General features: G+C 36.7%; 1 protein-coding gene across 1 annotated transcript; it reads left to right on the forward strand.

Moving 5' to 3' along the window:
* Nucleotides 1–23: 23 nt before the first annotated feature.
* Nucleotides 24–15672, forward strand: Hap40 (Huntingtin-associated protein 40 kDa). The gene is made up of 6 exons (XM_071588501.1): nt 24–109; nt 248–294; nt 415–614; nt 7488–7710; nt 8465–8716; nt 14557–15672. Exons 1-6 carry the CDS (start codon nt 39–41, stop codon nt 14724–14726), a joined length of 963 nt encoding a protein of 320 aa, XP_071444602.1. The 5' UTR covers nt 24–38; the 3' UTR covers nt 14727–15672.
* The last annotated feature ends 463 nt before the right edge of the window (nt 15673–16135 follow it).

Genomic DNA, 16135 nt, shown 5'->3' on the forward strand with positions numbered 1-16135 from the left:
TAACTTGGCGAAGAGCGCGCTGGGTGCTGGTGGTGAAAATGACGGATGGCGGAGGTGGAATTGGAGATTTTCTAGGGCAGTACAGGGCAATATCTAGCAAATTGAAAAAGTAAGCATTTAAGTCAGCTGCCATTGCTAGAGTTTTTCAATTTGTAAAAATCATTTCCATGGACATTTATTCCATTGTGACTCTACGTTAGGGTAATGGGTGTATCATTTGTTTACTAACTGCATTATTCTTTTGCAGGCGATTTTTAAGAAACCCTAACGTCAAGGAAGCAAGTGAGCAATTTGGTGAGTTAGCAAATCATATTTGGCTCTGTTAATACGCATGTCTTATTACATGCTGTAACATTAATAAATAAATCAGCCTGTCAAGTTTATATTAAGCAATATCACATTCATACATTTTAGGAGCGTTAGCGAAGAACTTGCAAAGTGAAGGTCAGCCACAATATTCTGGATATTGTTGTTTAGCTGTTGCTCGGTGCGAACAAAAGTTAGGAAATCCTTGTGGAGAAATAGCAGCTTTGGTGAAGGGTGCTCGCCTGTTTCTGGAAGCTGAGAAAAGGAACCATAGTTTACGTTGCCCCAGCTTTGATGAGCACTTACAGGTACAAGTGGTACATGTAGGAGATGAATTGAATAATGCATTCATGTCATTTCTTCCTTTACGTTTTGCATGGTTTCTAACACTTCAACGCCTGTCATAAACTTCGGTAGCATTTCTCCAATGCTAAAAATACAGCAATATTTTGACCCTGTTATTTTTTGTCATCATATGTGCCAAGCATTTCCTTATCCTTCATAACTCTCAATCTCACAATGCCTCCTTTACCAAATTTTCCCAATACTGTCAGAACATCTTTTCTTCCACAATCCTACCCACAACGTCGTTTCTCCTTATCGCTCTCCATCTTAACCTCTTCATTCTTCTAGTGTTTACATTCCATACATAGTGTGACATACAAGTCACCAATTTACATCCTTTGTCTTTCCGTATGAAACAAATTTTGGAACAATGCAGTCCCACTCACCATACGCATGTGCCCTCTTCTCTTTTTAAATTATTCTTTTGCTTAAAGTTCTTTTAAATTTCTATATCTTTACGCCAATATTCTTACATATTTATTTATTTATTAGGTAATCTACCGGTTTTGGTAGGTTTTTGGATGGACCCAGCTACTAAATAAATATTTTGCGATGCCTAACAAAATGCAAAATCCAATATCAATCCAACATCAAACCCCTCTTCATCTCTGAGTACTTTCTTCCTCCCTTCACCCCGTCCCACATCCCTATCCTGTTCCTTCCCTTTCCTCATTTGCCTTACATTCTCCCCTCTATCAGTCTTCAACATCCCACTGCTGGTCAATACCGCCTTCATCCACTTTTCCTGTCTCCATAGGATTTCTCCCAACAAACCCCTCTCTTCGCTCACCATACCAAGTACTTTCTCATTTGTTTTCTTCTCTGTCCGTTACACCCTCTCCATTCTTCTCCAAACCCATATTTCGAAAGCCTCCAATCTACGTCTACCCTCCTGCTTCAATGGCCACATTTCCGCACCATACATAGCTACGCTCCATATCAAAGTTTTTATGAGTCTTTTCTTAATGTCCTTACTCAACGTCCCTCTCATCAACTCCCTCCTCCTTGTGAAAGCCTCTTTGCCTAGTGCAATTCTTCTCCTTACGTCCCTACTACTTTGACCGTGTTGGTCCAAAACACTTCCAAGATACGTAAACTGTTCTACTTGCTCTAGTTTTTGCCCTCCTATTTTAATTTTTAGCTTAGCCTTTTTCTTTCTAGAGAATCGTATAACCTTTGTTTTATTAATATTGATTCTCATCCCATACCTGTGAATTTCCAATTCACTCAGCAATGCTTGCAACCCCTTGGCTGACTGACAAACTAAAGCTTGGTCATCAGCAAACCTAACTGATTTTACGAATTCCCCGCCCACTTTCATTCCTACCTCCAGCTCTTCCCATGCCTCTTGGATCATTTCCTCTGCATACAGGTTGAACAGCAATGGTGATAATGGGCAACCCTGCCTTAGACCTCTTCCTAACACTGCCCAACTGGACTCCATGTTACCCACTAGCACTTGAGCAGTCTGAGACATGTACAGGTTGCGGATTAGCCTCCTTTCCCTCCTATCTATTCCTATTTTCTGCAATATACTCATTAGTTTTTCCCAATCCACTCTATCAAATGCTTTTTGAAATCTACGAAACAGACAAATACCTCCTGGTGGTGTTCTATATTCCTCTCGATTAATAATCTCATTACTGCCATGGCATCATGCGTACCTCTCCCCTTCCTAAACCCAAACTGATCATCCCCTAAGTAATCATTTGCCCTACTCTTTATCCTTTTGTTTATGATCCTGAGAACAACTTTAGCTAATATCTCTTACATATTACTACCTGAAAATTTGGTTTGCTCCCCATGCTCTAATTTTTGCTTTCAACTTAGTTCTATTTCATTTATTTACGATTTATTCCACATAAAACAGTTTCCGGCATCACTTGGTCGAAAATCTTTATATTGAAATTGAGCCTAAACCACTAGGCTTTTCCATGTAGTAAATTCCATTCTATGTGGAAAAGCCAAGTTGTTTAGTTTCAATTTCGATTTATTCCTCTCCCATACTACAGTTATTTATCCTTTATTGTCCTCAAAATTGGCAAAAATGCCTTAACTGGCTGGAAACCAAAGATTCATTAGCCCTTGAATTGATCATCAACAAAGTTGTTCATTGCCCTGCCTTGTAGTCTCTTTTGTCTTTCTTATTGTGAATGCACTTGGCCGTATAGAAAATTAGTATATGGTACTATAATCTTCGCCTGCTGCTGCTTAGCTCTTTTCTGATGATGTCTTCAGGCCTAATTCCTCCCTCATCAATATCACAAATATGTCCAAAAAAAAGTCTTCTATTTTCTCTATAACCTTTCAGTATGGAATATTGTATTCCAATTATTTGTAATGCCTTCATTTTCCCAAAACTTACTTTTTAATATTTTATATATTATTCTTCTTGACTTATTCAGATCACATACCCTGTTATATAGCTAAGAAAGATAGCTGAACTCTTAATCTTTACTGCTTAGTTCTTCCATGGATTAGTTCCACTTTCCCATGATCACTTCAGCTCCATTAATAATGTCTTCGGTCCAAATTATTTTCTTTGGCTTACCTACTATCCTGTAAGATCTATTGGTTATTTGTATACTGTTGAATACACTATCTCATTTCCATTCCTAGCTACCTCTATGTATTAATTATCCCTAATTTCTTCTTAATTATAATTCATTAGCTTGTGTCTTAAATTATAAGGCTGTTCCAAAATTTATTAATTACCCTAATATCTTGGTATCTTCATATCTACAGGTATTTTTCATGTGGACTTTCATGGAATGTTGCTTTTGAAGGTGTGATTTAATGTTAAACATATTTTATGCAAAAAAAATTTCCTAACTGTCATTTTTAATTCCAAAATCATACTCATTTTATCAAGTCTCACCTCTCCCATCATATGTTACTACGTTCCAAAGTTGAAATAGCAAAAATTATCAGTCATAAAGAAATGACCTTCCTGGAGAATGGTGGTGGAATGACTTGAAGATTCCAGTGTTTCTTAGAGCTAGCTGTATTGAAGGGAGTAATGATGATTGCTCTTGATAAGGCCATGTAGATAAAAAGATTGAAGATGGACAAAGGTTGTCTCTGCCATAATTTCTCCTCATTGATCAGATAGCAAAGTGTCAATCTCTTTTGAAGCTGCTGTTAATGTGAATATGCCACTTTTAAAAAATATGAAACAAGACATGAAGGAAAAGTTATGTTACTAATTGTGTATGCAGCAGGTAGAAGGAAGAGTAAGGCTACCTGGTTGGTAGTTTGTAGTGAAATTTGTAGTGAAGAAAAGGATAGCAGACAAGTGGAATCTATTGTTTAAACAGAAAATTTGGGATAGTAAATATAAAGCAGAATAATGATAGAATGATACTAGCAGATATACACCAGGTCATTTGTAATCTCAGTGTATATGGTGTCTAGTAGTCTAGTCATAGGGAGGGAGAAATCGATAGACTGTTATAATAATCAACTGACAACGTGATTGGGAATGATCTTCTGGGTAGTTGATAGTGATTCAGGATTGGAAAGCAGTGGTATGTGATGTGAGGACTTTTAATTTCTGGATTTAAAAACTCATGCAAAAATTAAATGTATTCCAAAATGTTCATTTTTCTGTTTCATCTGTTAAATGGCATTAGTTTTTAGTGAACAAAGTTTTGCATACTTGGCATGGCATGAAGTTCCATAGGAAAGTGCGATGGAGGCAGGGGTGCCAGGAGTGCAAAGCAGTTGTGATTCATGCATAAAGATTGAACCAAGTAAAAATGTGGGTTGTATGTACATATAACCAAACCATAGTTATCAACCCAAAGGTTGGTTTGATAGGATCACCCAATGCAAAGTCCAATAATGAGTAAAATGCACACATTATTAGGGAAGGGGGGCCGGTTCCTTTCCCTGTACAAGCTATAGTTTCCCAGGAAGACCTGCTATCCAAAAAATCACGCAACTTGGGGGCAGCCTGGGGACACATCTGGGTGCCCAGATGTGTCCCCAGGAATCAAACCAGGGCCCTCTGGTTAATAATCTAATGCTCTAGCCCTCCACATTCCCATGTTTATAAATGTTTGTATAAAGGTAATTCAAAATCTGTTATAGGTTGCCTATAATGGAAGAATTCTTATCTTATTTCCATGTATGGATATTGTCAATGGGTTATTAACAATTAATTTTTTCACGTTCTTTGCCTGTAACCACTTTCATTGTCAAATTAAAAATATTCATTAGACATTTTTATTTATTGTGTATATTTACATAATGTGTTATCTGTATCTCTTGACTCACTCAAATAAATCAAGTAATCAAAATCTAGAAATTTATTTTTGCTCATTTTGCAGTACCAAGTATCTCCTGCTCAGAAATTTTATGTACTACCTTGATCAAAAATTTCCCGGAATTTATTCAGAAAATTAAAAATACAAGTTTATTCATCTAAATCTATATTGTCCCCTTCAAAGTAATCCCCATTGACTGCAACACACTTATGTCAGCGCTTGATCCAATCCTCGAAACATTTTTTATATTCGGTTTTCGGTATGTCCATCAGTGCTTCCTGCGATTTTTCCATTACTTCCTCTCGGCTGCTAAAACGCGTTCCCCGTAATGGTTTTTTAACTCGATTGAACAGAAAGAAGTCACAGGGAGCCAAATCAGGTGAATTCGGTGGCTGTTGGATGGTATTTGTTGCATTTTTCGTCAAAAAATTACGAATAATGATAGCACTGTGCGACGGTGCGTTATCATGGTGCAAAACCCACGAGTTTTCTGCCCACATTTCTGGTCTCTTTCGGCGAATTGCTTCACGCAAACGTCTCATAACGCCCAAATAATACTCTTTGTTTACTGTCTGGCCTTCTGGCAAAAATTCATGATGCACTACACCGTTGTAATCCATGAAAACCGTCAGCATTGCCTTCTTTTTTGACTGAAAACGACATGGTTTTTTTGGTCTCGGCTCATTTGGTGAACGCCATTCACTTGCCTGATGTCTGGATTGCGTGTCGTACTCATAAACCCACGTCTCGTCTCCAGTAATGATCCTTTTGATGAATGTGGGATCGGATTCAGCCTCGCAAATCATGTCTTTTGCGACGTCAACACGGTCTCTTTTTTGCATGAAATTGAGGTCTTTCGGCACCAACTTTGCTGCTACACGACGGAAACCCAAATCATTAACCACAATGTCTTGGGCGGATCCATAGGCAATGTTCAAGTCCTCCGCTATTTCTCTGATGGTTCATTTGCGGTTATTGACCAACATTTCTTTTACTTTATCAATTTTTTCACCGACTTTCGATGTCGATGGTCTGCCACTGCGTTCATCATCTTCGATTGACTCACGACCACTTCTGAACCGCTCGTGCCACTGGTAAACGACCGTTTTTTTTAGAGAATCGTTGCCGAAACACTTTTCCAACATTTCCAACGTCCGTGCGCCACTAAATCCGTTTTTTACGCAAAATTTAATACAAGTTCGTTGTTGCAAATTTAAATCCATTTCTGAAATTGTAAAAAATCGCCAACACACACAGAGATAGATGTACTCTTGGCTACGTAACTTTTGCAAATGTCAAGTTATGACACTAAGATTTAAAGGGAATATCAATAACAGATGTACCAATTTAACAAAAAAAACAGAACTCAAATCGGAACGATGGGAGCGCCACACGGTGGTTATTCCGGGAACTTTTTGATCAAGGTAGTATCCTTCTTAACCTTCTCATAACCTCTCTATAGTATTGCCCATTACTGTTTGTCTTTTGGGGACGTATTCTTAGTGAATAATTCTTTCCCATTCGAGAAAAGTATCAACATCACCTTCATGTTTGATTGCGACATCAGAGCTTTTTTGGGTTGTGGGAAAGATGGCCCCTTCCATTGTGAAGACTGGGCTTTGATGTCTAGTGACTCATAGATTCATTGCTTAATACCTCCTGAATCATCGCTTAAGCTTCAGTTTTACTTTTCTCAAGTTTAAAACAAAATTTCCTGAACACCTGCTGCTTTTCTAACACGTTCATTCTTACCGACCTAAGAATTGGTACAGCAAGCTCAGGCAAGAATTGCTGTTGTAAGGAGGCGATTTGAGATAGGGCCACAAGCGTGGTGTTATTTTACCTCCTACAGATGCCGCTAAAAAGTGACACCTCACTGTTCGTGATCCACCTAACAGTTTGTGTTTAGAAAGACCAGTCTCATCTTTTTCTGTGCAGAACATTTCATTCATGTATGAAGCATGCTGAATGTTATTTTATGGTCACGCACAATATTAAACTATGGAGGTGTGATTGCTTAATTGTTCACCATCATTATTCCATTTCATTGAACACAACCATGAATACTGTGAGGTTTTTATAAATAATAAACATATGAGGCATTGCATGCAAAACAAAGGAAACAAATTATAAATTTTCTTTTAAGTGATTCCTTTCTATGAAATTGTTTGTGGAATACAAATTATCTGTATTGGAATTATGATAATGTTTTAGATACTGTTTTTCAGCTATACTAGTGAAATCAGGCTATTATATTTAATGTTCACATAATCTTTTAAATATTTTATCCATACCTATTAAGTTAAAATTTTTAAATTAATACTATTTGTAGTAACATTACAATTGTCATTGGATTTGTCAGCTGCCATAAACTTTTAGTGATACTTGAAAGTTATGTACATACTTGCATTCTTATAAATCCCTTCTATTACCCAATAATTGGTTGAATTTTTATTTAAAACATTCCTTAGTTTGTCAATAATTTAACACCTATGAAGTCTTCTGAACAGATTTTCCTTTTTCTTTTCGCCTAAATTCTCTAATGGTAACTGCTCTTTGATTCCTTAGGCAGCCATAAGTTGCTACAATAGTGCGATAAAGCTGCACACTGAATCTGGCCAGGGTGGACCAGCAGCTGCTCTTCGCTTAGAGTTAGGCAGTGCTCTTGAGGAATTAGACCGCCCAGCTGAAGCTGCGGAACAGTTTGCTGCGGCTTCGGCCTTGCTGAGGCACAGCCCTCCTCTTTGTCGTAACGCTCTAGGGTACCTGGCATCATGCAAAATACGTTTGGGTTGGTACCATGTTTTTTGGTTTTCTATAATTTCTCTATCTGGTAATATAAGTGAGGTCAATTTCATAATGTTGTACCAAGGTTTCTCTAGGAATTACTTGTATTTAGAGGGTGCAGCACTTAAATCCAAACAAGTTTCAATTTGAATTTCCCACCATATCATAGTTCCACTGGAGGTCACAATTGGCGTTCTTGAAAGCTATAGGCATCTAGTAAACAGTCATAACCTCAAACTGGTCGAGATGTTACCTATAAGTGCGGAGTACAATTGAAGATCGGCTATTTTTTGCTGGGCATTATATTTCGAAATAGTTTGGTTCTTCTAGTACCCCAGGACAACTGTTTACCGTATTGTGGCTAAGTATAATGCTTTGGAGAAGTCTGGGAAAGGTTTTGCTTACCCGGCGAGGAAATCTCAATCGAGGAAACACGTGCTTGTCCGGATTTAAGCTCCGCACCCTGAATATACGAGGAATCGTATGTCTATTAATTGTAAAAATCGTAATTCATTGACTCATTATCTTACATGATGCGATAAAAAATGCAGCTCAGTGATCCACTTCCCTTTAGGCACATTTTCTATGCTCAAAGCCTAAATCAACCTTCACTGCCAGCTAATTTTATTTAATGTTTCATGTGTCAATATTTTTTGGAGCAATTATCTTTGGCAACTCAGTATCAGCATACATTTTAAGGTGGACATCTGACTTTATTAGTAATATATGTATGATAATCTTTCTATCGCCATGTAAAGGAGATTATGATGGTGCCCTTGGTGTTTTCAATGAAATGGCCTCCTTGGCCAAATATGGTTGCATGTCTGAACACAGCGGCCCGGGTGTTGGCTCATACCGAGACATGCAGTGTCGTTGTGAAGTTACAAGAGTGCTACTGTTGCTGGTTTTGCAACCTACACCCCAGCGTCTTTCGCCTAACCTGGCAAGAGTGTTAGAAAAATATGCATGGGCAGGGAATGAAGGTGATGACTCTGGTGCTCATCAAACTGGTATGTTTGGTTAGTTTTGTCATAAGATTGGTAATTGGCATTTCTAGTGTAGTGTATTCCATGTTAACTTATCTAAGATACTTGGATGATTTTTCTGCAAGGTCCATGGTATTTCCATAATTGCATTTTCATTATTTTATGACTGGCAACATTTAATTCTCATAAGTTTTTTTCATTTTCCCATTGTTGGACACATGTTCTGATTGCTATGGTAGGTCTTAAGTCATGTGAATAATGTATTTGGCACCAAATTTATTGAAAGCTGGAGTCTTACCCTATTGTTTAATGATTCTGTGGTATAATTCAAAGGCCATTTTAAGGTTATTTATATATTTGGAGTCCATAACTTTTAATCAGAATTAGCCGTTTTTTTAGTTTTATATTCCTAAAATTCGCAGTGGCATGTAGTTTGTCAAAAAAGGTAATGTTTATCCCTCTCCTCACTGTAACGACATTAAAACAGTAACCAAATGTTTCCGTTATGTATGAAATAGCATTTGGGGTTGCAGTGAGAGTTGAATTTTAAGTGAGAAATTATATTGCATGGCAGTTGCCATACACTTGAGATGGTTTTCATGCTTCTGTAGAAGGCACGCTACAACTAATTTTTCTCATAGGAGAAAGAGTTAGTCATTTTGATTAGGAATTCTAATTTATGTCTTTAAAAAGACTCAGGCTTGCAAACCTTATAGATAAATGAACATTTTTAATGTGTCTACTGTGGTTACATTGTTACCAGGGTAATCTCAAAATTAAGGTCTCAATTTTTTAGAGAAAGAAAGAATGGTTCATTTTTAATGATTGATACATGATTTAAAAGCTTGAACATTCCTCTATTTTACAACTGAATCACCAATACAGGTGATGGATTCTCAGGCATTGGAGAAGTATTTGTTTGCTCATGTCTTTCGAGCATGCTGCCATTTTAATTGAGGATACACAGGACCTCATCTTTCTCATTGTTGCTGAAGTACCCTCTGGCCAAATGTTCTTCAAATTTATGAAGCAAATGGTACTTTCTGTATCAGTGTTTATTATGGTTTTAGAAGCCCTGAAGCTGACCGACAAAACCCTGTTAAAACTCAAAATGCAGTTATCATATTTTGCTGGTAGACTGTTTCTTTGCATTGTCGCTGCTTGGGCAGTGAGGAATGCTGCCCCTCATGTGATTGCTGTTTGATGTCAGGTTTGTAGTGGAGTACCAAGCTTTCATCACCATTACAAGCAACAGTGACAAGGGGAAAGTTCAAGTTCAATGCTTCCTGAATGACATGGCAGCAAGCTGGTGTGGCACGTCCAAACTAAAACTGTCCCATTGCCTATAAAAAATCAAAAACCTAAATTGCCATTATATGTACGTGGGTAGGCTAATAACTAGTGCACACATGCTTGTAGTCCACAAACAGAAACAAATAGCAAAATTGGGCAAAAAGTACAATTCTTACGTTTCAAAATCATACATTTATTTTTCAACATAGTCACCGTCAAGACTAACACATTTCTCCCAACGTGTAACAAGTTTTTTTCATTCCATCACTGAAAAAATTTTCTGACTCTTCTCGAATCCAGGACTTGACAGCTGCCTTCACCTCGTCGTCCGAAGTGTAATGATTACCCTTGAGGTGTCTCTTGAGGGAGGAAAAAAATAAAAATCACGAGGTGCAAGATCGGGGGAATCAGTTTGAATATCAGGTTTTGCAGAGCCTCTCCAGTTGCGCGCGAGGTGTGTGGACGAGTGTTGTCATGTTGCAAGATTATTGGCACTAGGCTGCCTTTAACACCACAAACTCAATGTTGGAGGTGTTTTAGAGTCAGTATATACTGAGAAGAATTTACCATTGCCCCTCGTTCCAGGAAATTGGTCACATATACTCGGTGAGCATACCAAAACATAGTCAAAAGAAGTTTCATCAACAATTATGGCTTTTCCAGGCTCGCAACCACGAAAATTATTACCCATGGGTTTACACTAGACCTATCAACAGCATCATCACTATAGACAGCCTTTAAATGATGAAAAATCTCAGTAAGAGTTACTTATTCGGCATTTAAAAATTCGACAACAGCATGCTGTTTAACTTGTGTTGACATATCACTAGAACACGATCCGTATTTCTGCTTCTCAAAATTCACTGGATGAATGAAACGAACTCAAACCTGCAGGTACATATTGAGTAGCTTCAGGTGCGATATGGTAGACGTCAAACATAATGAATAGCTGATCATAGTACTTTTCCACTTGATAGAATTCATTTTACGACCTGGTTTCGATGTATTACATCATCATCAGGTGATGATGACATAATGCATCAAAACCTGGTCGTAAAATAAATTTTATCAAGGGGAAAAGTGCTACAATCAGTTATTCACTGCCTGTGCATGTTGAGGGGGAATGTTACTTTCACATGCCACCAGGAGTGCTTCTGAAGGTCATTCTGTTTGTGGTCTACAAGCATGTGTGCATTAGTTTTCAGCCTACCCACGTAAAATAGATGAATTTTAAAGTTTTAAAATGTATCAGTTATTGAAGAGGAATATTTCTTTCTATTTCCAAAAAGTCAGAGAACTTTATTTTGGGATTACCCTCATATAACCACGGGGAAATATTAGTTGCTGCTAACATTAACCTTGATTTGAAATCTATTGATATTCTGACCTGTGTACCATCTCATGGCATCACAGCTGTTAACACTCCATCAGTCTTGCAACCTTATAGGCTGGAGGGGAGTAGAGTTGAAAATAGTCCCCCCGTAAATGACAATATCACATTTTGAAGCTTTAAGCTGTCCCAAAATAAATAAAGAAGCTTCAAGCTGTCCCAAACAAAATAAAATTCTTTTTAGTAGGGGTAAATGAGAACACTAACTAGCTCAATTTGACAGTGATAAAGAATTAGATGTTTGATAATCAATAATTTTGGTATGCTTTTATTGATAATTGAAAGGATAATTGCATATTTATGTCATAAAAAGTTGTTCTTTTACAAAAATCATTGAGGAAAATGCATATAATTATCATAAAAAAGATAATACTAATTTGGATAACTGTGTGATTTACGTGCCCATTTGGAGGATCCTAAAAAGCAATATGAAATCAACATACTCAAAGGAAGGTTCTCTTCTATGAGTGATTTTTGAGAGAGTCCTGTCTCAGCCTAAGAAACAGAATAAGCTTTAATTAAAAATGTATACTTTTTAGCACCTAAACAAACAAGTACATACTCAAGATGCTATTTGATACCAGCTACAATTCTGTTATATTTTCAGGAATATTTTGTGAATATTCATGGAAAAATCTCCAGACTTAGCAAAACTGTACTTCGAAAAAATTTAATAAAATGATCTGCGCATGCATACCAGTGCAACAATCTCACAACAATTGTCACTTGAATACAAATGATAGGTTATAGGGTACCATCGCACCAATGAGAAGAATTGTAAAAATTTAGTTACAATTTTAATTTAACATTTTAGTGCACATTACTGTTCTGAAATGGGGACTTACTGCATGATGGTATTGTGTAAATTATTTTACAGTGGGTACCTTCATCTATCTCATATGCTTACTATCTGTGAGATGTTTTTAAATTTGAATTTATTTACATCACAAGTTCAGTGTTAAATCACATAAAACTTAAAATTTAATATGTATTTCTTGCACAAACAGAAAAGAGGAAGTAATGGAGCTATAATTTAGTATTGCATTTTTATGCAATTTTTTTCTGTTGTCATTTTAATGTAGTGTTAGCATTTATCTGATCCCCAACTATGTTCTGCACACTACCAGCAACAAAGATGTAAGTTATCATTAACTTTGGAGTAACATGTGAAAGTGGCCCTACTGATTTTGATGGAACATTTTAGTTATTTAGGGTATTATTTCCATAAAATGATGAGCTGTGGGTGGAAAACTATTGTTACATACTAATAAGCAGCTATAATGAAGTGCATAACTTTTCACTGGCCAACCCTGGTCCCATGCTCCTACTTCCATCCATGTTCATTGCTTCTCGTCTGACTCAGCATTGCTTGTTTTCTCCTCCCATTCTGGCAGTGATGAAGTATGCATATTCCACCATGTTTGGGGGAGCACTTATAACGAAGCAAAGGGTCTCGGGTCTCAGTATTCTCCATGACTGCAAACCCCTCGCCTTCTCTTTGGGAAGGAGGGTAGGCAGTTTCATTGGAGAGGGGGAAAATAGGCAATATAAACATATATAGATAGATAATAGATATCTAATGATGCACTTATTGAAGTACATGCAAAGTCATGTACAGGCCTATGCATGATTTTGCACATACAGGCATTATCATCTTTTTCATGTTGAAATAATCACCATAAAGGTCCATTCAAAGTCTGGTGCATTTACTAATGGTCATCATTATGTAGGTGGGCTTTGACTAGGCTATAGTAGGCTTTGACTTTATGTAATAATATAAAGAATCTTAGAAAACTTTATCATTGCAGGTGGCATGTTAGTAAAAGAGAGCACTCATGACAAGAATATTGAGGTGCTATTGTCATCAATGGCATATCTGTAGTGTGTAATAATTGGTTCCTTGCTAAATATGTAGACAAAAGTACCTGGCAAGTATGTTGTAATCTGCCTTTGGTTTTGAAATACCTTGTTAATTATAATCCCAGTGAGTACCTCACAATGATTTTTCTGCTCTTTTAGCAGTATGGCACATTTGTTATTTGTACACCATATTTTGCAATGCTTGACTGGCCATTGTGCCAAAGTAACGCAAGCTTTGCCCTTAGAAGATTAAGTGCCTAAGCAGTGTTGGATGGTAGTTCAAATTTATACGCAGGCTCATTTGGGATACATTTTATTAATTGTTTTAATATTGTGTTAAACAAAGGATGCATGTTAAAGGAATATTTGTTCATAAAATTGATAAAATCCCAATCAAAAAGAATTTATTATTTGCTTACCACCTAAATTGTCACAGTTCAAATTTGATCCATTAATTCAACAACAAAATTCATTCATCTTTTTTTTACTTTGTCTGAAAAGGTAAATAATTTCTCCTTGATTGGTTTTGAGGAAAAATTTTCCCTATCAAAAGTTTTTGTCCATTTGGTTGAGTGTGATAAACAATTGGAGATGTAAAGGAGGTACAGGATAAAATTATCTGAGAACTTAAACTTTCAAGTTAATTTTGCTGGTCACAACACTTGGAAATGCATTTCGGGGCATTTAAATTTAATTAGTAATATTCATGAGTTGTGGGTCATGGTAGTCCAGGGGTAGAGCATTGGACTACTGACTGGAGGATCCGGGTTCGATTCCTGGGCAAGCCTCTCTGGGCACCTGCATCTCCACCCAAGCTATGTGATTTTCGGGTACCAGATCTTCCCAGGAAACCATAACCGGTACGGGAAGGAACTGGCCCCCCTACTCTGATGTGTGAATTTCTCATGCTGTTGGGCTTAGTACTGAGTGAACTCTACCATCGCCTACCAAGCTGGCCTTCGGCTTAATTACTGTGCCTATGGTTTTATTCATGAATTATTTGAGTGAGATTATGAATTGTGGTATATTTTTCTGAAAATAGACCATCAATAACACATTAAAAATATACTGTTACTCTTCATAAGTAAGGAAATTAGTTTGGTGTGACGAGGGGATAGTTTAATGCTGTAGTTAGTGTTGTAAGTTCAACTATAATTGTTTACTGGTTGCCAGATGCATGGTGATTCTTATGTTGTGTTATTCCTTCATATCATGTTTTTAAATATCCACTGTGCACGTAAAAAAATACACGTTCCCTCTTTTCTGATTTTTACCATTCCTGTTTCATTTCAACATCATCTGCAATGATTGGAATATATAGTGGACTTTCTGAGCCAAGATTTGTTCCTGCTCCTACAGTCACTAGTTATGGCATGCCAGTCACATGACACTGATTCACTGCCAACTCTGGAAGCTGATCTCTGGCCCCACCTGCAATCAGCAGAACAAAGGGATCTGCTTCGAGTTTTGGTCAGCAGAATGACTCAGTGATGGAAACTCTTTGAGTGATCATTTAGTTTTTCTCGTTTGGTGTTATGTGGTGTACATGGGAGGAACATTGTCCAAGGGTGCTTCATATCAACGTGTGAGTTGACCCCAGTTCTTGTGGACTAAATTTTATGACCGGACAAAATGGCATATTTGCTTTCCAAGAGGAATGATTGTGATCTATAATTCATTTTATCTCCTTGTTTTGTAATGTGAGCAACATTGAATGGCCATTTCTGTACTGTGATATATTTTAAAAGAATCCTTGTTTTAAGTGGAGGCTGATAACTTGTTACCCTCTGCTTTTACAGTGGGAAATGTTTTCTCATATATTTATTGCCAATTTGGTAAATCTTCAAAATCAATAGCACACGTTTGTGTCTTAGAAAGTGTTTTGGTCTTAACTGTAATACTATTCATGAATGAAAATACATCTAAATGAAATGAGATTTTGTAGAATATGACAATGGGTATCAAATATTGCATTATTGTTACTTTGTATTTCTTAAAAAGGTTTTGATGCCTCATTCATATTTTTTAATGGTGGAAAATGTAACAGATGAATATGCTTCTTAGGTCTTATGATATCTGATAGTACAAATTTATCCAATTACCCAGTATATTTGATGCTACCAATAGCCTCTACAATTTCAGTTCTAATTATTTGTTCTATAGAAAAATATATTTGACAATGATTGTACTGGTATACTATCTTTTTTGTGTTGGAATTACTTAATAATACTGTTATTAGATTAAGTAAGAATAATTCATTAATGTTGAACTTATTTCATATGCTAATGTAATTCAGAGTTAGGAAATTTGGTGTGGACTATTAATTAGCCAGTTACATTTTTCTGGATATATTTTCAAATTGATATTCATTGATAATTATAGAATCAATAATAATTATGTCAATAAACTTTTGTTAAAAATAAATATTGTTTACTAGTTTTTTATAGCCAGTCTTATTATAATTCATTCAAACAATGATTACTTTGTATAAACCATCAAGTAAAAATTTTGAGGAAGCTGGAAGGACAAGACATAATATTCTAAAGTTCAAAAAGAAGATGTTCTTTCATTCTAATTAGTCTGGCAAGCTAGGTTCTTCATCAGTCCTAGTTGTACCTGTACTAATGTACAGGTACAACTAGGACTGTGTTGGTGTGTCCATGTCAGCAGATAGCTGACAGTTGTGGGTCTGAGTAAGGCTTACAAGGGACATTGAAATTAGGGAGTTGGAGAGAAACACTTGCTCATCAACTGGGGTTGCATTGTCCATTGCAATATTTTGAGTCTCAGGTGTATTCAGTTTCCCTACTTCCACCTTGGAAATTTTTTCTGTCATTCATGATTCCAATGAGTGTTGGAGGTTGTATTATGCAACTACGAGTATTTGCTAATTTTCAGAA

The sequence above is a fragment of the Hetaerina americana genome, unplaced genomic scaffold (genome assembly GCF_022747635.1).
Source record: "Hetaerina americana unplaced genomic scaffold, ioHetAmer1.1.p SCAF_3, whole genome shotgun sequence".
NCBI lineage: Eukaryota > Metazoa > Arthropoda > Insecta > Odonata > Calopterygidae > Hetaerina > Hetaerina americana.